This window comes from Neoarius graeffei, chromosome 11 (genome assembly GCF_027579695.1).
Source record: "Neoarius graeffei isolate fNeoGra1 chromosome 11, fNeoGra1.pri, whole genome shotgun sequence".
Classification (NCBI taxonomy): Eukaryota; Metazoa; Chordata; class Actinopteri; order Siluriformes; family Ariidae; genus Neoarius; species Neoarius graeffei.
The window spans coordinates 34473033-34495556 of record NC_083579.1 but is presented as its reverse complement, the minus strand read 5'-3'; the positions used below and the strand labels follow the sequence as shown (position 1 = coordinate 34495556).

The window sequence follows — 22524 nt, the reverse complement described above, 5'->3', positions numbered from 1 at the left end:
TTGAAAGTTTGTGAACCCTTTAGAATGTTCTATATTTCTGCATAAATATGACCTAAAACATCATCAGATTTGCACACAAGTCCTAAAAGTAGATAAAGAGAACCCAGTTAAACAAATGAGACCAAAATATTATACTTGGTCATTTATTTATTGAGGAAAATGATCCAATATTACATATCTGTGAGTGGCAAAAGTATGTGAACCTTTGCTTTCAGTATCTGGTGTGACCCCCCTTGTGCAGCAATAACTGCAACTAAACGTTTGCGGTAACTGTTGATCAGTCCTGCACACTGGCTTGGAGGAATTTTAGTCCATTCCTCCATACAGAACAGCTTCAACTCTGGGATGTTGGTGGGTTTCCTCACATGAACTGCTCGCTTCAGGTCCTTCCACAGCATTTCGATTGGATTAAGGTCAGGACTTTGACTTGGCCATTCCAAAACATTAACTTTATTCTTCTTTAACCATTCACTGGTAGAACGACTTGTGTGCTTAGGGTCGTTGTCTTGCTGCATGAAACCACCTTCTCTTGAGATTCAGTTCATGGACAGATGTCCTGACATTTTCCTTTAGAATTCGCTGGTATAATTCAGAATTCATTGTTCCATCAATGATGGCAAGCCGTCCTGGCCCAGATGTAGCAAAACAGGCTCAAACCATGATACTACCACCACCATGTTTCACAGATGGGATAAGGTTCTTATGCTGGAATGGAATGTTTTTCTTTCTCCAAACGTAACACGTCTCATTTAAACCATAAAGTTCTATTTTGGTCTCATCCATCCACAAAACATTTTTCCAATAGCCTTCTGGCTTGTTCATGTGATCTTTAGCAAACTGCAGACGAGCAGCAATGTTCTTTTTGGAGAGCAGTGGCTTTCTCCTTGCAACCCTGCCATGCACACCATTGTTGTTCAGTGTTCTTCTGATGGTGGACTCATGAACATTAACATTAGCCAATGTGAGAGAGGCCTTCAGTTGCTTAGAAGTTACCCTGGGGTCCTTTGTGACCTCGCCGACTATTACATGCCTTGCTCTTGGAGTGATCTTTGTTGGTCGACCACTCCTGGGGAGGGTAACAATGGTCTTGAATTTCCTCCATTGGTACACAATCTGTCTGACTGTGGATTGGTGGAGTCCAAACTCTTTAGAGATGGTTTTGTAACCTTTTCCAGCCTGATGAGCATCAACAACGCTTTTTCTGAGGTCCTCAGAAATCTCCTTTGTTCGTGCCATGATACACTTCCACAAACATGTGTTGTGAAGATCAGACTTTGATAGATCCCTGTTCTTTAAATAAAACAGGGTGCCCACTCACACCTGATTGTCATCCCATTGATTGAAAACACCTGACTCGAATTTCACCTTCAAATGAACTGCTAATCCTAGAGGTTCACATACTTTTGCAACTCACAGATATGTAATATTGGATCATTTTCCTCAATAAATAAATGACCAAGTATAATATTTTTGTCTCATTTGTTTAACTGGGTTCTCTTTATCTACTTTTGGAACTTGTGTGAAAATCTGATGATGTTTTAGGCCATATTTATGCGCGTGTGTGTGTGTGTGTGTGTGTGTGTGTGTGTGTGTGTGTGTGAGATGGAGGATGTTTTTGGGGTGTTGGAGAACCGAGACTGACCAGCGCATGGAAAGAGGAGACGGAGAAGATTCCCAGACGGCCGAGAGCAGCCTTAGAGGGACGGCTTGCGGTGGCCAGGAGGCTCTTGGGGTTGGGCAGCTCTCCTCCCTGCAGGCTGGCCAGGTAGCAGCGCATGCGGAACAAATCGATGTTGAACCTCTCCAGGTTCTGATCCCACTGCTGGATCTGTGAAGGAGAGAGATATGAATGAGGGTCTTGGAGAGAGCAATGCTGAGAAATGTCGAGGCTGTGTGTTAGTGTGTGTCAGCACAGCAGTGATTGCTCTCAGATGTTCGAGGGTCGTGATTGGGCACGGTGGGAATCTGAGGTCAATCCCCACAACACCATTATAAAATTTACAGAAAGAGAGAGGGGGGACGGGGTTTAACATTTCATTACCTCTTGTTCCTCCTAAACACACACACACACACACGAAAGAGAAATTATAAACTAAACCAGCTATGAAACCTTTTAATATTCTCCCTAAAGCACATGACAGAGTAAATCTTGTAAGACACACCACGCTGCTGCTTTTAAGTGCGTTTGCTTCGCTTCACTCCGAGACGGAACAGCAGGACAGTTTCATGAAATCTGAAACTAAACAAATCTCCATGTGAAAACAGCAGGTGATGATGACTTACAGGTGAAACTGATGGAAACTCAGTCCCTTTCTTCAGATAAAATAATGGTGCTTTAGCTCACATATTACACAGTATACAGTAAACTTACACACTGCTGTCACTATTATATTCCTTTCATTTTTATTTAAAGTGCATATTCTGGACTAATTTCGTGTTTTTTTTATATGAAAGTATGTCCCTTTACACACTCATCCAGAAGGGTAATTTTGCACAAGGCCATCTGTCTACAGCAGAAAAAAATAAAATAACAAAACGCGTCTGGAAAAATCCCAAGGGAGTCTGGAGCCAGATTCGTGACGTCACCTGCGGAAGCGCCAGCAGGCTGCGCGAGCTTTGCACGGTTTCAGTGCACAGCCTGTGTAGACCAAGCGCTCCCATTTCTCTCTCATTGTCCGGTCTTTTGGGAAACGATGAGTACTAATCCCATCAAGATTGGTGTTGCTACACCCTCCTACGATACATCTGTTCACCATTTAATAATTACGCGATAACGTTGAAGAAATTTGCAGAAAACCACCAGGTCGTTTTCTCATAAACAAACCAGCGCTGGCGTAGGATTCAGAGGGAGGCGTCCCGCACGCGACGTCACGAAAATCAATGTTTGCCGGGAAATTCAAATGCAGAGTTTTTTCAGAGGCGGACCGATTCGCCTCAGATGCCTTGATTTCAACTGAATTTTTCTGGTATTGCGCAAGGTAAAAAAATTGCAGAGAATGCAGAATGTTACAGATATTTGACCAAAGTTTAATATAAAATCGGAGAATTACACTGATCTCGCTCCTGAATTTACCCGCGATATGCACTTTAATATATCCAGAAAATCTTTTCTGATTATCCATCCATTCTCCGTAACCATTTATCCTGTGCAGGGTCGCAGGCAAGCTGGAGCCTATCCCAGCTGACTACGGGCGAAAGGCGGGGTACACCCTGGACAAGTCGCCAGGTCATCACAGGGCTGACACAGAGACACAGACAACCATTCACACTCACATTCACACCTACGGTCAATTTAGAGTCACCGATTAGCCTAACCTGCATGTCTTTGGACTGTGGGGGAAACCGGAGCACCCGGAGGAAACCCACGCGGACACGGGGAGAACATGCAAACTCCGCACAGAAAGGCCCTCGCCGGCCACGGGGCTCGAACCCGGACCTTCTTGCTGTGAGGCGACAGCGCTAACCACTACACCACCCTCTTTTCTGATTATTTCATACATTTAACATTCATATTCGATTCGATTCATGATACTGAAAAAAGTAACATTTATTTTCCTATTCTTTATCAACTTAAATAAAGCCTCATGGCTCACATCACGTTTGTTCAATTTTTTTAAAAAATCCCTTTTGTTTGATTTTCTTAATAAGCAACAATTATTTACCCACATTTGTAAAGGTTGGAATAAAATATACATAAATATATATAACATATAGCCTATCAACTTAAATATTCGTTTTATTTAAAATGAAAACTGTTAGCAAATAGGCTTTTACTTAAAATGCATATCAAGAGTAAATTCAGGAGCGAGATCAATGTAATTCTCCTATTTTATATTAAACTTTGGTCAAATATCTGTCACATTCTGCATTCTCTGCAATTTTTTTCCCTTGCGCAATACCAGAAAAATTCAGTTGAAATCAAGCCATTTGAGGCGAATTGGTCCGCCTCTGAAAAAACTCGGCATTTGAATTTCCCGGCATTGATTTTCGTGACGTCGCGTGCGGGACGCCTCCCTCTGAATCCTACGCCAGCGCTGGTTTGTTTATGAGAAAACGACCTGGTGGTTTTCTGCAAATTTCTTCAACGTTATCGCGTAATTATTAAAATGGTGAACAGATGTATCGTAGGAGGGTGTAGCAACACCAATCTTGATGGGATTAGTACTCATCGTTTCCCAAAAGAGCGGACAATGAGAGAGAAATGGGAGCGCTTGGTCTACACAGGCTGTGCACTGAAACCGTGCAAAGCTCGCGCAGCCTGCTGGCGCTTCCGCAGGCGACGTCACGAATCTGGCTCCAGACTCCCTTGGGATTTTTCCAGACGCGTTTTTTTTTTTTTTTCTGCTGTAGACAGATGGCCTTGTGCAAAATTACCCTTCTGGATGAGTGTGTAAAGGGACATACTTTCATATTTAAAAAACATGAAATTGGTCCAGAATATGCACTTTAAAGCTAGACAGCTTTTCGATTTCATAAAATCGGTGAGATTTAGTTCCCTCTGTAATGTGGTCATTGTGATGCATGTTTATTTCTGTAATATCTCACAAAATATCAGGCCATTCTGTAGCTGGGAAGTTATTTACTTTGAGGGGATTCCCGAGCAAATAATGTGCATGAAATTGCTCGCTTCGTGCAGTCAAGCAAACAGAAGAAGTCCACGTGCGCATGACCAGGTTTACATTCTTTTTCTTCTTTTTTTTCTTCTTCTTTTGGGTTTTACGGCAGCTGGCATCCAGTGTTGCATTACTGCCATCTACAGGTTTACCTTGACCGTGCACTGACAGTTCCATCATTGTGTCGCTAAACGAACAGCTGATCACACCGAGCTGCTCGCTGACCACCGATATTTATTAGTTTGGTCCTGCGTTTCCTTTCCTTCGCAACATAACATCTTTTCTTCTCGCTTTCCGTTACTGTCGTCGGTCTTTCACGTTTCATGCACACACTCACGTCCTCCATTTTTCTCTCCTGTTCCAAATTTGAATCCCACAATGCCTTGCACAAACGGGGAAAGCCCACCACACGATGCATGACATAGTATCTTGAATTGGGTCATGGTGAAGCAGGAAAAAATAGAGGAGAATTTCAGGCCACATGGCCCTAAATTTATTAATTGTTCTATTTAAAAAAAACCCTAATAAAATTGGAAGTCTTTGATTCGAATTCAGTAGCTTTCGGTCCACTAAACAAAAATAACTGGGTGTCGGGGAAAATTATTTTTATGACCTACACTTGAAAAATCTGAAAGGCAGTCTAGCTTTAATAAACATTTAAAAACATTTGTATGACCTCCATTTGCTTCTCTTTTTTTTTCGCTTTTGGCAGTCTGTAAAAAGAGAGTTTTGATTTCTTGTTAACCCCTTCAATGCTCTTGGACGAGTCACGTACGTCATGAAATCTTTTACCGCTGTGCCTTATGACGTACGCTACTTGTCATAAACACCTCCTTTTATGTACCTTACATGGCACGTTACTTTTACTTCAGTGGCGCACATGAATTACAGTCAATGCCTAAAACATTCTTCCGTCATAAGGCACAGCGGTAAAAGATTTCATGACGTACGTGACTCGTCCAAGGGCACTGAAGGGGTTAAATTTATTTGTACAATCACACAGCAGCTCTTTCCCATTAGAGCTGTGTTACTTCCACCTTAGGTGAAGTCACTTGCATTCCCTCTATTGTACATTATTGTGTTATTCCCTCTGCTGTCTAAACAACGCAATTACTTCTAGGAAAAATAGATTGCGCAGCCTGATAATAATTTCAATTCTTTTTTTTTCCATTTTATCAATTTGAATTGTGATAAATTTGTATCATGATTTATCATCATACGATACGTTATTGCATGCCTACATTCTCCTGAACTACTTATTCAAATCATTCTTAATGTATGAAAATTGAAATCAATAACTGGGCCACATATAGGTGTGCATTTATAAATATAAAAATAAACACCTGCACTCTGTAGGTATGCTAAATGTTAGGAAGAAAAAGAACATTATAATTGCAAATAAAATAAAACAAATGCTTCAGATCTGGTTTGTGTGTTTACTTGCTCAGGACTTTCAGGATGTTATGTGATATGAACACACCGTGTAATGATAATGCTAAGGTTCACTGTGTTTGTGTGTCTGTACAAAGTGATGCATTCATTCATTAAGATTCAAATGGAAGAAAGAAGAAATACTCTTTTAAAAGCTGCATTTTAGTTTGATCTTCAATTAAACTGGAGTCGCTTAAAAAGTTAGTTGTTTCCTGATAAGTACAGTGAGGCACAATGGTCCAGGTTCTACAACCCCGATTCCAAAAAAGTTGGGACAAAGTACAAATTGTAAATAAAAATGGAATGCAATGATGTGGAAGTTTCAAAATTCCATATTTTATTCAGAATAGAGCATAGATGACATATCAAATGTTTAAACTGAGAAAATGTATCATTTAAAGAGAAAAATTAGGTGATTTTAAATTTCATGACAACAACACATCTCAAAAAAGTTGGGACAAGGCCATGTTTACCACTGTGAGACATCCCCTTTTCTCTTTACAACAGTCTGTAAACGTCTGGGGACTGAGGAGACAAGTTGCTCAAGTTTAGGGATAGGAATGTTAACCCATTCTTGTCTAATGTAGGATTCTAGTTGCTCAACTGTCTTAGGTCTTTTTTGTCGTATCTTCCGTTTTATGATGCGCCAAATGTTTTCTATGGGTGAAAGATCTGGACTGCAGGCTGGCCAGTTCAGTACCCGGACCCTTCTTCTACGCAGCCATGATGCTGTAATTGATGCAGTATGTGGTTTGGAAAATGTAAGGTCGTATTTGTTGGAAAATGCAAGGTCGTCCCTGAAAGAGACGTCGTCTGGATGGGAGCATATGTTGCTCTAGAACCTGGATATACCTTTCAGCATTGATGGTGTCTTTGCAGATGTGTAAGCTGCCCATGCCACACGCACTAATGCAACCCCATACCATCAGAGATGCAGGCTTCTGAACTGAGCGCTGATAACAACTCGGGTCGTCCTTCTCCTCTTTAGTCCGAATGACACGGCGTCCCTGATTTCCATAAAGAACTTCAAATTTTGATTCGTCTGACCACAGAACAGTTTTCCACTTTGCCACAGTCCATTTTAAATGAGCCTTGGCCCAGAGAAGACGTCTGCGCTTCTGGATCATGTTTAGATACGGCTTCTTCTTTGAACTATAGAGTTTTAGCTGGCAACGGCAGATGGCACGGTGAATTGTGTTCACAGATAATGTTCTCTGGAAATATTCCTGAGCCCATTTTGTGATTTCCAATACAGAAGCATGCCTGTATGTGATGCAGTGCCGTCTAAGGGCCTGAAGATCACGGGCACCCAGTATGGTTTTCCAGCCTTGACCCTTACGCACAGAGATTCTTCCAGATTCTCCGAATCTTTTGATGATATTATGCACTGTAGATGATGATATGTTCAAACTCTTTGCAATTTTACACTGTCGAACTCCTTTCTGATATTGCTCCACTATTTGTCGGCGCAGAATTAGGGGGATTGGTGATCCTCTTCCCATCTTTACTTCTGAGAGCCACTGCCACTCCAAGATGCTCTTTTTATACCCAGTCATGTTAATGACCTATTGCCAATTGACCTAATGAGTTGCAATTTGGTCCTCCAGCCAGCGCTCGAAACTAACGGTGTCCCGATGTCCCGGGGACCATAAAAAATGTCATCGGGACACAAAATTATCATATCTGGGACAATCCCGGGACAATGGAAAAAAATAGATCTAGAAAAAAAGTTCTACATTCATATTGTTTACAAAACCGTAACACATACGTAGACATTCACCTAATTTTAATTTTAAAACGTTAACAGCGAAAAATACATAGTAGCTACACTTTCGATGCACCTGCATCCGTAGGCTACAGAGCAGCGCATTCTGTTCTAGAATCTTCGGCCGGTGTCCGCATTATATGGACTTGGAATGGAATTGCTACCGCACACGCTGCGCCGACTCTTGCCAGAACAAAAATGCTGAAGTGGTTGAAGCGGACCGACCGCGGGGAAGAAACTGAAAGCCCAGACATAACGTCTCCGGGACCTTCAGGATCCAAAGTGTCATCGCCTGGTCTGCAGGCAACGCTAGCAACTGAATGAACTGAATGAACACTGTTAGACACGTTATAAAATACAACAGGAATGATGTGGATGATATTGACGGAAGATACCGTTCAACAGAATAAGCGAGTTTTCTTGGTGTCTTTCTAGTTCAGAAAGTTTAGTCAGTCAGCAGCACAACTAGGCTCGGACCTGCTGGCACTATGCTGATGGTGCTAACATTTGCACCCACGTTTCGGCAGCGAAAGTTCATAAAATGGATAACGGAAAGTTCATAAAAATGGATAACGGAAAGTTCATAAAATGGATAACGGAAAGTTCATAAAAATGGATAACGGAAAGTTCATAAAAATGGATAACGGAAAGTTCATAAAAATGGATAACGGAAAGTTCATAAAAATGGATAACGGTCTCATCTCATCTCATTATCTCTAGCCGCTTTATCCTGTTCTACAGGGTCGCAGGCAAGCTGGAGCCTATCCCAGCTGACTACGGGTGAAAGGCGGGGTACACCCTGGACAAGTCGCCAGGTCATCACAGGGCTATGGATAACGGTAATGGTGAAAATTATAAGTTGGCCTTATATATGCCAACAGATATTCAAGGTATAAGTAGATGAAATGAACATAAAAGGGGTCTTATTTTCAACTAAAGTGTACTGCAGATGTAGGGAGTTAAAACATTTTCTGAATGAGCTAGTTGGCCCCTTTAAATAAACGGCTACCTATTCATACAGTGAGATCGCCAAAGTTTAATAAACTGAAAATGCAATAACTGTAATTTTGAAGTAGATGATGTATAGGACATGTGTCGCTTGTGTCTTGTGACTTATTGTAAAAATGATATAAAGGGTTCAAAATTGCATAGTTACAAATATAATAGTAACTTCATATGATAATATTAACCACTGGTTATTTCAGAGAGGAAAAAAATGGGGACACTATTGCTTCCATTCGGGACAATACAACACAGAATTCGGGACCACTGGGGGACACAAAGAAAAAAAGTTAATTTCGAGCCCTGCCTCCAGCTGTTCCTTTTTTGTACCTTTAACTTTTCCAGCCTCTTATTGCCCCTGTCCCAACTTTTTTGAGATGTGTTGCTGTCATGAAATTTCAAATGAGCCAATATTTGGCATGAAATTTCAAAATGTCTCACTTTCGACATTTGATATGTTGTCTATGTTCTATTGTGAATACAATATCAGTTTTTGAGATTTGTAAATTATTGCATTCTGTTTTTATTTACAATTTGTACTTTGTCCCAACTTTTTTGGAATCGGGGTTGTACTCAACTGACGGGGAACTTTTGTCTCTTTTTTTAATTTGACTCGGTTCCTGTAGTAAGGACAGACAGGAACTTCACAAACACACACGTTCAGCTGCCACTGATTTAAAGTGACACGACTTCAAAGTGGTGCAGCTTCTGAGACAAGGTTAACCTCTTACCCCTCCCCAAATTCTTCACACACTTCCAAGTACCCCCTCAGCGAGGATAAGCCCCCGGTTCTCTGCCCTCTGACCACCTCCTGACCCCTGCACTGGGGAAATAAGCGTGACTGAGAAGCTGGAAACAGCTTCACTCCAGCTTTCATCATCAGACTGAAGTTTATCAGACCCAGAGCAGAGCGGCATAAATCACAATGACATGAAGTCAAAAATAAGCCAAAGACAAAAAAAAAAAAAATCTAATACAAAACTTCAATCACAAGTTCTTCAGGGTTGTCTTTAAAGTTTAGAGCCATGGCCTAATGGTTAGAGAAGCAGCTTTGACCAAAAGGTTGCCGGTTCGATTCCCTGGACCAGCAGGAATGGCTGAAGTGCCCTTGAGCAAGTTAACCCGCAACTGCTCCCCAGGCTGCTCTGGGTATGTTGTACATCGCTCTGGATAAGAGCGTCTGCTAAACGCCTATAATGTAATGTAGAACCCTACAACACAGTGTTTCCAACCAGAGCAGTTTACAGGGAAGCAACCCTCTTTAACTCTGTTAGCAGGCTGAGAACCTTACCTATCCGATCATCCCAGAGGAACCCTAACGTTAATATTCAGTGTTCTCATTCTCTTTGTGGGAACCATTAAAGTTCTATCCATTATAAAGGATTCCAGGGGGCAGCACGGTGGTGTAGTGGTTAGTGCTGTCGCCTCACAGCAAGAAGGTCCGGGTTCGAGCCCCGGGGCCGGCGAGGGCCTTTCTGTGCGGAGTTTGCATGTTCTCCCCGTGTCCGCGTGGGTTTCCTCTGGGTGCTCCGGTTTCCCCCACAGTCCAAAGACATGCAGGTCACAGTTTTGATGATGCCTCTCTGAGAACATTGTTCTATGAGGCCATGGCTATTGTCAACAGCCGCCCTCTGAGCACAGATGGAGGGCCTTTTTAACAGTTTTAACTGGTGACTCTAAATTGACCGTAGGTGTGAATGTGAGTGTGACTGGTTGTCTGTGTCTATGTGTCAGCCCTGTGATGACCTGGCGACTTGTCCAGGGTGTACCCCGCCTTTCGCCCGTAGTCAGCTGGGATAGGCTCCAGCTTGCCTGCGACCCTGTAGAACAGGATAAAGCGGCTACAGATAATGGATGGATGGATGGATGGAAAGGACTCCAGAACCTGTTTAAGAAGCGAAGAACCCCTGAGGGTGTAGTCAGGGGACCCTTAAAGGTTCCATGTAGAACCATAAATTCAGGGTGCTTCCGACTGTAGCAGATAGTTACAGATAAAGGTGATGAATCCCGTTAAAGCTCGCCTAGAACATTTAACTACCCAAAGCGCCCCTTTTGCCTGGAAGTATGCATTTACATATTTACAGTTAACATCCTTTATGGAACTATGTGTGAGTTTAAGTCAAGAACCCTTGGGGGTTCTTTGTCCCTGTAGTGGGACCCTTAGCTAAGAACAGCTAAGAACCTTGAACTATCCAAAGAACCCCTGTGGAAACCTGTTTCTTAAAATGGTGTATTTAAGGTTCTTTGTCTGTCCGGGGGAACAATTAAAGGTTCTGTGTAGAACCCTACAACAAGGTACTTGCCCATCAGTAAAGATTCCCCCCACTACCTTTTGGAAAGCGAGGGAAAGATCCTTAAGCTTTCTTTGATCTGACACTCTTGTACCCTGTCCACACTAGGGATTTTGTACCGATACGAAACTACTTTCGTACCGCAACACCTGTCCACACTAGCAACTATACCGGTACTGTAGCGGTATAACTCTATCGGTACGAAACCCACAAATGTATGGGTTTCATACCGGTACAGTATCGGTACTGTAGCGCTTCGCTGTAGTGTGGACAGATGAAGCGGTTCTGTATCGATACAAATATAATGCGCAAGCGCAATGAACCATTCCTACTTCTTCCGGGTTATTCATACAATACAATACGCACGTGCTTTCCAGCTGTAAATAAAACGTCAAAATGGCTCAAAACGACCGTGGAGCTACATGGAGCAAAGAAAGGGGAGAGAAAGGGAGGGAGGGGGAAAGAGGGAGGAAGAAAGGAGGAAGAGAAGGGAAGAGGGAGAAAGGGAGGGGAAGAGAAGGGAAGAGGGAGAGAAAGGGAGGGGAAGAGAAGGGAAGAGGGAGAAAGGGAGGGGAAGAGAAGGGAAGAGGGAGAGAAAGGGAGGGGAAGAGAAGGGAAGAGGGAGAGAAAGGGAGGGGAAGAGAAGGAAAGAGGGAGAAAGGGAGGGGAAGAGAAGGAAAGAGGGAGAAAAGGAGGGGAAGAGAAGGAAAGAGGGAGAGAAAGGGAGGGGAAGAGAAGGGAAGAGGGAGAGAAAGGGAGGGGAAGAGAAGGGAAGAGGGAGAGAAAGGGAGGGGAAGAGAAGGGAAGAGGGAGAAAGGGAGGGGAAGAGAAGGGAAGAGGGAGAAAGGGAGGGGAAGAGAAGGGAAGAGGGAGAGAAAGGGAGGGGAAGAGAAGGGAAGAGGGAGAGAAAGGGAGGGGAAGAGAAGGGAAGAGGGAGAGAAAGGGAGGGGAAGAGAAGGGAAGAGGGAGAAAGGGAGGGGAAGAGAAGGGAAGAGGGAGAGAAAGGGAGGGGAAGAGAAGGAAAGAGGGAGAAAGGGAGGGGAAGAGAAGGGAAGAGGGAGAGAAAGGGAGGGGAAGAGAAGGGAAGAGGGAGAGAAAGGGAGGGGAAGAGAAGGAAAGAGGGAGAAAGGGAGGGGAAGAGAAGGAAAGAGGGAGAAAGGGAGGGGAAGGGAAGGGAAGAGGGAGAGAAAGGGAGGGGAAGAGAAGGAAAGAGGGAGAAAGGGAGGGGAAGAGAAGGGAAGAGGGAGAAAGTGAAGGGGGAGAAAGGGAGATTCGTTTTCTTTGTTTCTTTCTCAGCTGCCTCGCGCGTTTTATACGATTCGACTGAATAAATGACCACCAGAAATACAGACTGTACACTGACAACAAAAAGCACACACACGTTGTTTCATCCGCCATATTCTCGGAAGGAAGTTACTCGGTAACCACGGAAACATTTCGCGCACGCGCATTTCAACTACCGTGAAAGAAAACCGCAAACATTTCTCGCTAGTGTGGACAGATGCACTAAGCTGTACCGGTATACTTTGTATCGATACAGTTATACCACTATCGTACCGGTATAAGTGTGAACGCAGCATTTGAAGATAAACCATAAAAGTTCTGTGTAGAACCTTAGAACATGAGAAAACGTTCCACATAGAACCCCTTTAACCATTCAAAGGACATTGGCAGGCGGCACGGTGGTGTAGTGGTTAGCGCTGTCGCCTCACAGCAAGAAGGTCCGGGTTCGAGCCCCGGGGCCGGCGAGGGCCTTTCTGTGCGGAGTTTGCATGTTCTCCCCGTGTCCGCGTGGGTTTCCTCCGGGTGCTCCGGTTTCCCCCACAGTCCAAAGACATGCAGGTTAGGTTAACTGGTGACTCTAAATTGACCGTAGGTGTGAATGTGAGTGTGAATGGTTGTCTGTGTCTCTGTGTCAGCCCTGTGATGACCTGGCGACTTGTCCAGGGTGTACCCCGCCTTTCGCCCGTAGTCAGCTGGGATAGGCTCCAGCTTGCCTGCGACCCTGTAGAACAGGATAAAGCGGCTAGAGATAATGAGATGAATGAATGAGGACATTGGCACTAATCGTATGCTGCTGGTGCAAATTTAACAAATCATATTTCGCTCATGTTAGCTGAAGTCAGTAACGTCGGTAATGACAGTGTGACCAGCTGTCTTGCCCGCCCTTTGTCCGAGAACTGGGACACACCCACGCTAGCTTTAGCTCACCTGGTTCTCGATGGCCTTCCGGTTCTTTGGATCGGTTACAATCGACAGCTGGAGCTCCGCCATCTTCTTCATCTTTCCGTCCATGTCGATCTTCTGCAGCAGACTGCGGATTTGTCCTCGGAGCAGGAGCAGCGTGTCCTCCTTGCCATGGCGCTTAGCGAACAGAGACGCGCTGGCTGAGTGGATCGCAGTAACCCAGTTCTCTAAATCCGTCTGGCTAGTGGCCTAAAGAGAGTGGACAGAAGAACATTCCCCAAGAAAATTGGCATAATTATGAAGTTATGATATGGCCTCATGTATTCCTCTCCAAAGTCTCCATTTCCTTGGAGAACTCAGAAGGTAATCAGTCAGGGATAAACCATTTCCTGAATCATTTCTGTTTCTTTCAAAAAGCTGAGAACACAAAAATATCCATCCAAAGAACCCCTGAGGAACCCTTTTCCTAGCAGTACACATTATGGGTTTACGTTCCAGAGTTAACATCTAAAGGTGATGATACACGGGGCGACTGTTTGGGCAATGCAACGGGCAACCAGGTGAGACACAGGGCAACTAATTAGGGGAATAGACAATTGGCAACAACCAATCAGATAAGAGCGAATCTATTGCCAGGGAGACAGACATCGCAAAGATGGACACTGAAACATTTGCAGCAGTCACTGTTCGTCTTGGATTCAGCCTTTATTTCGCTCAAGTAAGTATCATTTCTGGAACAAAACCGAATAGACGCTCTGGTCAAAAGATAATTTGCCATTATTTTAACGTTTATAAGCCAAAATAACCACATTATTCTGTTAATAATAAACACTTTTTAAATCTCTTTAAAAATGCTACGAGCCTCAATCACATAACTAATAACTGACAAATACATCACAAAAACATCATGGCAAAAACATAATCGTTTAATCTCGATTGCAACTCACAAAAACAAATCATGAACCGAACCATCCATCACTTTTAACTTGACGCAAGAGAGCTAACATTATCCCTACAGAGCTAGCGATAACTTTCAGCTAACCATGTTAGCAAAAAACACCGCTAGTCAGCTAAATCCCATTCGATCTCTATGGAGCGGTGGTTAGCTAATGGCAGTTTACACTTCTCATCTCATCTCATTATCTCTAGCCGCTTTATCCTTCTACAGGGTCGCAGGCAAGCTGGAGCCTATCCCAGCTGACTACGGGCGAAAGGCGGGGTACACCCTGGACAAGTCGCCAGGTCATCACAGGGCTGACACATAGACACAGACAACCATTCACACCTACGGTCAATTTAGAGTCACCAGTTAACCTAACCTGCATGTCTTTGGACTGTGGGGGAAACCGGTAGCCTGGGCCCGCCCATCCTAAGCGTGACGCAACACGAGGGCCTGTTGCGAGCTTAGTCTGGCCAGGCAAGCTATCTACAGCTCTTCCAAGCTCCCGAAAAATCGGGAACCAATCAACTTTGAGCATCTCCAACGGCCCTGGGTAGAGGCGTGTTCAAGGCAGTGACGTAGTAGAACTGCGACCGGAAGCCATAGATTGTTTACAGAATCTATGCCGGAAGCACTTCATTCACGCTTCCGCATCTGTTACGCATAGACGCTGTATTGAAAGCATTCAACGGGAAGTTCTCATTGAAAACGGAGCAAAGAGCAGCCCTGGAGGTATTTATTGAAAGGAAGGACGTTTTCGCCTTGCTCCCAACCGGCTTCGGTAAGAGTTTAATCTACCAGTTAGCCCCGTCGCGTCGCATACGTCAGAGGAAAGAGTGATGTGATTGGTTTAAGCTTCGTCACAGCCTTTTCTGGCTTTGACCAGTAGCAAACTGAGGCATTTCAGGGAGGCGGGTCAACCACGGGCTCTGGGAAACGGTTGGGCTTAATATCTTGGCCAGACCAATAGCTCGGAGAGCTTTGAAGTCGCGTTAGCCAGGCTAGGAAACCGGAGCACCCGGAGGAAACCCACGCGGACACGGGGAGAACATGAAAACTCCACACAGAAAGGACCTCGCCGGCCACGGGGCTCGAACCCGGACCTTGCTGTGAGGTGACAGCGCTAACCACTACACCACCCTCTTTTCTGATTATTTCATACATTTAACATTCATATTCGATTCGATTCATGATACTGGGTTCACAATTCAATTTTCCCATGATATTTTGGAAAAAAAAAACTTAAATGAAGAAAATTTTATTCCCAAAAAAGTAACATTTATTTTCCTATTCTTTATCAACTTAAATAAAGCCTCATGGAAAGGCCCTCGAACCCGGACCTTCTTGCTGTGAGGCGACAGCGCTAACCACTACACCACCGTGCCGCCCCCAGTTTACACTTAGCTGAAAAAAAAATCGATGTCTTAATTACAACCTGAGCACATAAAAAGAGACGTCTGTTGGTTTTCTAAGCATTTGATGAGGTAAAGTCGCCACTCTGGGTTTACACATGACAACTTACCGGCATAAAAAGATATAAGTTGTCTCTCTTTTTCTTCGCTCCACTGCTGTTGACACGCCGCCATCTTTGTTGAAAATTTCAGAAGCTCTCAGGTGGTCATGTGATTTGCTGCTAGCACTCTGATTGGATGATCTTAAAAAGTTGCCCAAAATGATCAAAATCGTTCAGATAGAAATTGTTGCCCGATCTCAGTGGGCAAGTGTCAAAGCCCAGCAACACTGCCCAAAAAGTTGCTCTGTGTATCATCACCTTAAGGCGACTTATTTTAGATTTTTCGGATCACGGATCCGCCGACGGCAGTTAAATACTACCGCTAGAAAAATAAAAAGTCTGTGCGTATTTTTATTTTAACCGCCGAAACGTACAAAAAGAAATGTAAAAAAAAAAATAGTCACATATTTTTCTTGTAACAGCACTGTATCCCTGGTACTAGGTCATATTTCTTTAAGTAAAAAGTACTAGAATCGCAAATACAAACGACAATGTGTGTTGTATATATCCACTTCAGCCGAGTCTGAAAACGAAACTATTTACGACATTGAGTATTCACTTGAATGTTTTTATGGTATTTACGACCGCTTTACGACAGTGTCAACCTCGTGCTGACCATGGCTGACGCTGACAGCATGGATTCCGAGCTATCGCCTCAACTGTACGTTAGCATAAAGTGTGGTGAAGAAAAGTCTTTTCACTGTCTCACTAACCAAAACGTGGGCGATTTCGTCTCTCAAGCGTTGAAAGTAAACAATGAAAAGATCAAAACGATCTTTGGTTCTCAGAAAGAAGGTGGTGATGTAACGAGCGCGATGCCGAATAAGCCTGCCATAACGTTAGTTCGCGATTTTGGCTGCAAGTATCTGACTGTGGAATTAGAAGAGGATGGTGCCGCAGAGAGTCCTATCAAATCAAGTAGCACGAACGTATCAGCCTTCAATGTGCATATATATATATATATATATATGAGTGATTCCACGCTTATGGGTACTGAAATGGGGACATGAACTTATTTTTAAAAATTCACCTAAAACCATTTCTTTTTTTTTACCATCAGGTCACAAAACATGTAATCTTTAATGAATGATGTGTTAAAAGATAACTTTAATTTTCTGAGATGTAATAAAAACATATTTATATGCCAAAGTCAGAACGTAACAGAAGTGTTGTGGACATATATATTCTCAATTTTAACAATGTAGAATTACTTTTTGAAACATAGGAAGGTGATGTTTTAGCAAATATAATTAATAAACATGTGTAGTAGAATAAACATACACATTCTTTCAATAAGATTAACATGGTATAGAGCTAGATTGTAATTAATTTGTAACAGACGCGAGATGGACAATCGTAACAGAAGTAATGTAACAGACATCATTTTGGAACTCATAGGCTTGACTTTGGCATATAAATATGTTTTTATTACATCTCAGAAAATTAAAGTTATCTTTTAACATATCATTCATTAAAGATTACATGTTTTGTGACCTGATGGTAAAAAAAGAAATGGTTTTAGGTGAATAAGTTCATGTCCCCATTTCAGTACCCATAAGCGTGGAATCACTCATATATATATATATATATATATATATATATATATATATATATATATTAGTGCTGTCAAGCGATTAAAATATTTAATCGCGATTAATGTCGCGACTGTCATAGTTAACTCGCGATTAATCGCAATTTAATCGCACATTTTTGTCACATGAAAAACCATTGCAATTCTCTTATCAGCATAAAAAAGTGAATGGGCTTGCTCACCATTCAAACTACGGGGGTACTCGGGGGATCCGAGATCCCCTGAAACAGACATGAGATCCCTTGAAAACATGATTTGGGAAATGTTGGGGGGGGGTCTCTAAAATATTGGCAAAATGATGTTTATTGACATAGCAATCGTGTGTAACGGGAAGCATTTGCATATCCGAAGTGAGCGCGCGATGGAGATCCGCGCTCTGAGACAAGCGCAAGCACCCCCACAAGGGAAAAAAAGGGACCCCCCCCGAAAATATTGGCATAGTTCAAACACTGGTTGTACCAATGTTTTTTTTTTTTATTGCAGAGCATAACACGTCTTCACAGCCACTGCAAAGTGGGGCTGGAGCCGCCGATGGGAAAATGAAACCTAAGCCGAGCACCGTGGCTCTTCGGGGGAGGGCAGAGGACTCTGGCTGTGCGGCGTGGCATTACAGTCTAGCTGCTATCGTTTTTCTAAGCAAAGTCTCTGTTCCAAGTTCCTGGCAGTTTCAAAAGCTTATGAAAAACCTACATCATGTCACAGAGCGTTAATCTCGCAATAAAAAAATTATCGCCGTTAAAATTGAGTCAAGTTAACGCGTTAATAACGCGACATTTTTGACAGCACTAATATATATATATGTATGTATGTATGTATGTATGTGTGTGTGTGTATATATGTAAAGTGTGTCTCTTGAATTTAAATTATTTTATCATCTTAATCGGACATTGAAATTTTGCCATGCAAAAAAAAAAAAAAATTGGACAAGGACACTTTTATTTTTATTTCGACCGACATCATCAAAAATATGTTGAAAAAAATCTGTGAACCTAAAGATAAAAAATGGGTGGCCTAAGAACCTCTTTGGAAATATGCATAAGTGTACATGCTCTGACAAAAACAAGCAAACAAAAAGTTTCAATTTTGAACCCTTAAGAGTTCTTGTCCCTCTGGAAGGACCCATAAATGTTCTACGTAGAACCCGACCCGACAATAGAGTGCTTCCAATCGGAGCGGGTTACATTTAAAATATTGCAAACCTCTTTAACCACCTTCAGGAAGCTACAAACCCTTAACTATCCAAAGAACCCTTGAGGAACCCTTTGACATAAGAGTAAACACTGTCGAAGAACCTCTTTTGCAAATAAGCGTGTTCACTCTTAAAAATGTTTAAATCTAGAACCTAGAAATGAAAAAGGACTCTGTGCCTCTGAGTGGACCTGAACGGTTCTACAAACAGCCCTATAATAAAGTGTTTACGACTGGAGCAAATTACAGGAACCATTTTAACCCCCTTAGGAAGTTAAGAACCCTTAATTAAAAGTTATCCAAAGAACCCTTGAGGAACCTTTTTCCCAGATATTTTGTGTAAGACTGTGTCCTGTTTTGAAATGCAACAGAGTAAAAAAACAAAACAAACAAAATGTTTACATTTACAACTCTTAGGAGTTCTATGTGCCTTTTGGGTGGGATTAAAGGTTCTATGTAGAACCCTACTACATAATGTAATAGATAGAATAATCCCCAAGCATCAAGTTCTCCAATCCAACCTGAACCCCTTTCGGAAGTCAAGAACCCTTAAATACAAAAAAAAAAACCCAGGTTTCTCATCTCATCTCATTATCTCTAGCCGCTTTATCCTGTTCTACAGGGTCGCAGGCAAGCTGGAGCCTATCCCAGCTGACTATGGGTGAAAGGCGGGGTACACCCTGGACAAGTCACCAGGTCATCACAGGGCTGACACATAGACACAGACAACCATTCACACTCACATTCACACCTACGCTCAATTTAGAGTCACCAGTTAACCTAACCTGCATGTCTTTGGACTGTGGGGGAAACCGGAGCACCCGGAGGAAACCCACGCGGACACGGGGAGAACATGCAAACTCCGCACAGAAAGGCCCTCGCCGGCCCCAGGGCTTGAACCCAGGACCTTCTTGCTGTGAGGCGACAGCGCTAACCACTACACCACTGTGACGCCCCCAACCCCAGGTTTATATTGAATATTTTCTTAAGTCATTGCAACTTCTTTATAAAAAAATAATGTGGTCCAAAGAACCCATGAGAAATCTTTTTTTTTTTTTTAGGAGTGTGCATTATATATTTACATTCCAGAGTCATCGTCCAAGCACTTCAACGTATTCATGAGCGTTTTCACAAAAAACAGTTGAAATCTAGAACCTTTCTTTGTCCCTTTAGGACGATCCTTCATGCATGTGACATGCTTAGCAAGCTGAGAACCCTGAGCTAGCCAAAGTACCACCATTTTATGAAGAGCGGGTTTACATGAGAACCTTTCCTGAAAAATATGCTTAATTATATTGCAAAATTAAATCAGGGAACCTTTAAGGGTTCCCCATCACCCTCAGCATGCATTAATGGGTTACATTCTCGAATCACCATCCCAGAACATGTTTTATAATCCACAAGCGTATATGCTGTGTGGACCCTGAAAGGATTTGTGGAGAACCCTGTACCAGAAAGGGCTCTACTCTGAACCCCTACAGGAAGTCGAGCTGCTCAGTGAGGTCTGGCCTCAGATCCTCGGCTGAGTGAGCAGGAAGACGTTATCACAAGCGAGCAGCTTGAGTGCAGGGACAAACTGTGGCTTTTACAGAAATGGAGAAGAAGAAGAAGGGGGGGGGGGGAACCCAGTCACGTTTTTGCTGCTTATTTCTGTGCTAAAGTGTGAACAGAGCTTTTCATGACGGCTGGCAGGACGCTCGTTCCGCATGAGCGCTCCGGATTCCCAGCATACCACAGGACACATGTAGGCAGGGTTCTAGCTCTCTGGCTCGGGTTAACGCAGGAAAAGAACAGATAGTTAAAGGATTCTGAAAATACCGTTCTCGGAATGCAGTTGGAGCAACATGGAGCTGAATAATTCAGTTCTCGTGCAGTTCTGATATTATCGTATTGTATTTCAAGGTTGCTGGGTTCTTGGTTCTGCTACAATGCATGTTCCTCCATCAACATCTTAAAATATCAGCTGATGCATTTAAATCGGCAAACGATTCTGACTTTTAATCGCCGACTTTTTATTCCGACACAAATCGGATATTGTTGCGTACCTGGAAACAGATCGGATCTGATTTCTCTTTCCTCACACATGACGGAGAGCGCATTCAGAAAAGGTTCTGAATCCCAAATGTCAGTTCGTAGATTTAGATTCTCGTCTAAATGCTCGTCTTATTTGTCACATCATGTGGTGCTCAAACGACATGTGAATCGATCCCTGGGTCGGAAATCACTCCCTACTCACTGTACCGTGAGGACGCCATTTTGTAGTGCTGTCCAAATGTATAGTGAGAATGATTCTACCCTATGTAGTGCACTCAAAGTATCCCACAACGCATCACGAAAAGTAGTGTACAACCGATGGTCACTAACCAAGCGTCATGCATTGCGGTTGCACGGAAAAATCAAATCGAAAGCCTCAAATTTGACTGAATAAAAGGCGGCGGCAAAGAAGAAAGAAACGATTCAGCCTTGATTTAAAAGAACTGAAAGATGCAGCAGACACAAAGTACTTTGTATTTATTAATGTGGGAAAAACGATCAGTATAATATGGATTTATTTTTTTCGCGGTCCGGTTTCCATCAAATCGTGCGCTCTGATTGGCTCGTGAGTGGTCCGGAATCCTATGATCCGGACCCCGGTTACGGACCTCTGGCGACCACCCGCTCGTTCACAGCAACAACAAACATAGTAGCGATTTTTTGTCAACATTTATTTTCACATTTCTCAGGAGAATAGCATTAATTTTACATCATGGATAGCGATAACGACAGTGTTCACAGCGAAAGCGAGTTTTACTACCCTGAGGAAGACGAATAAAAGAAAACATTTCAGGAGAAAGCTAAAAACCTGTAACTGTTGCTAACGCCGAGCAAAAACATGGCTGAATCCTGAATGACTCCTATTTGTATAAATAGGGGACTACATAGGCGGCAAAATGTAGTTGTTTTCCTGCCATGGAAGTGCACTTGTATACCGAGGAGGAAGCCATTTGCATTACAGCCGTGAATGAGGATTCAAAATGGCGGCTCGGCTCGGTTTTCCCTTTCGGGCGCTCTCGTTTTCTGTTAGAATTTGGTAAAGAAAAAAATAAATATATTATTTACCAGCTTAAAGGAACAGTCCACCGTACTTCCATAATGAAATATGCTCTTATCTGAATTGAGACGAGCTGCTCCGTACCTCTCCGAGCTTTGCGCGACCTCCCAGTCAGTCAGACGCAGTCAGACGCGCTGTCACTCCTGTTAGCAATGTAGCTAGGCTCAGCATGGCCAATGGTATTTTTTGAGGCTGTAGTTAGATGCGACCAAACTCTTCCGCGTTTTTCCTGTTTACACAGGTTTATATGACCAGTGATATGAAACAAGTTCAGTTACACAAATTGAAACGTGGCGATTTTCTATGCTATGGAAAGTCCGCACTATAATGACAGGCGTACTAACACCTTCTGCGCGCTTCGGCAGTGCATTGATACGGAGCTCAGATATCAATGCGCTGCCGAAGCGCGCAGAAGGTGTCATTATAGTGCGGACTTTCCATAGCATAGAAAATTGCTACGTTTCAATTTGTGTAACTGAACTTGTTTCATATCACTGGTCATATAAACCTATGTAAACAGGAAAAACGCGGAAGAGTTTGGTCGCATCTAACTACAGCCCCAAAAAATACCATTGGCCATGCTGAGCCTAGCTACATTGCTAACAGGAGTGACAGCGCGTCTGACTGCGTCTGACTGACTGGGAGGTCGCGCAAAGCTCGGAGAGGTACGGAGCAGCTCGTCTCAATTCAGATAAGAGCATATTTCATTATGGAAGTACGGTGGACTGTTCCTTTAAGGTCGGTCCGTATGGTGAAATACCGTCACCTCGGCCTCGGTCAGTACTTTCAAGACCTCGGTCACGGTATTTCATGATACGGACCTCCCAGCTGGTACATAACATATATTTATTGCTCTGTGAGGTGATACTGCGGTGTCCCTGAAGGGACTTTTGCCTCTTGTGCACACCCTGA

The 22524-nt window shown here is 43.1% G+C and overlaps 1 protein-coding gene across 7 annotated transcripts in view; it reads right to left on the bottom strand.

Moving 5' to 3' along the window:
- Positions 1-22524, bottom strand: part of tiam2a (TIAM Rac1 associated GEF 2a) — a 232283-nt gene that overhangs the window by 120054 nt on the left and 89705 nt on the right. For all 7 annotated transcript variants that reach the window (XM_060933762.1, XM_060933755.1, XM_060933760.1 and 4 more), the window contains 2 exons: positions 13314-13538; positions 1643-1828 (listed from right to left, as the gene is read on the bottom strand). In XM_060933762.1, coding sequence (XP_060789745.1) covers positions 1643-1828; positions 13314-13538 — 411 coding nt within the window. The remainder of the gene's footprint in view (positions 1-1642; positions 1829-13313; positions 13539-22524) is intronic.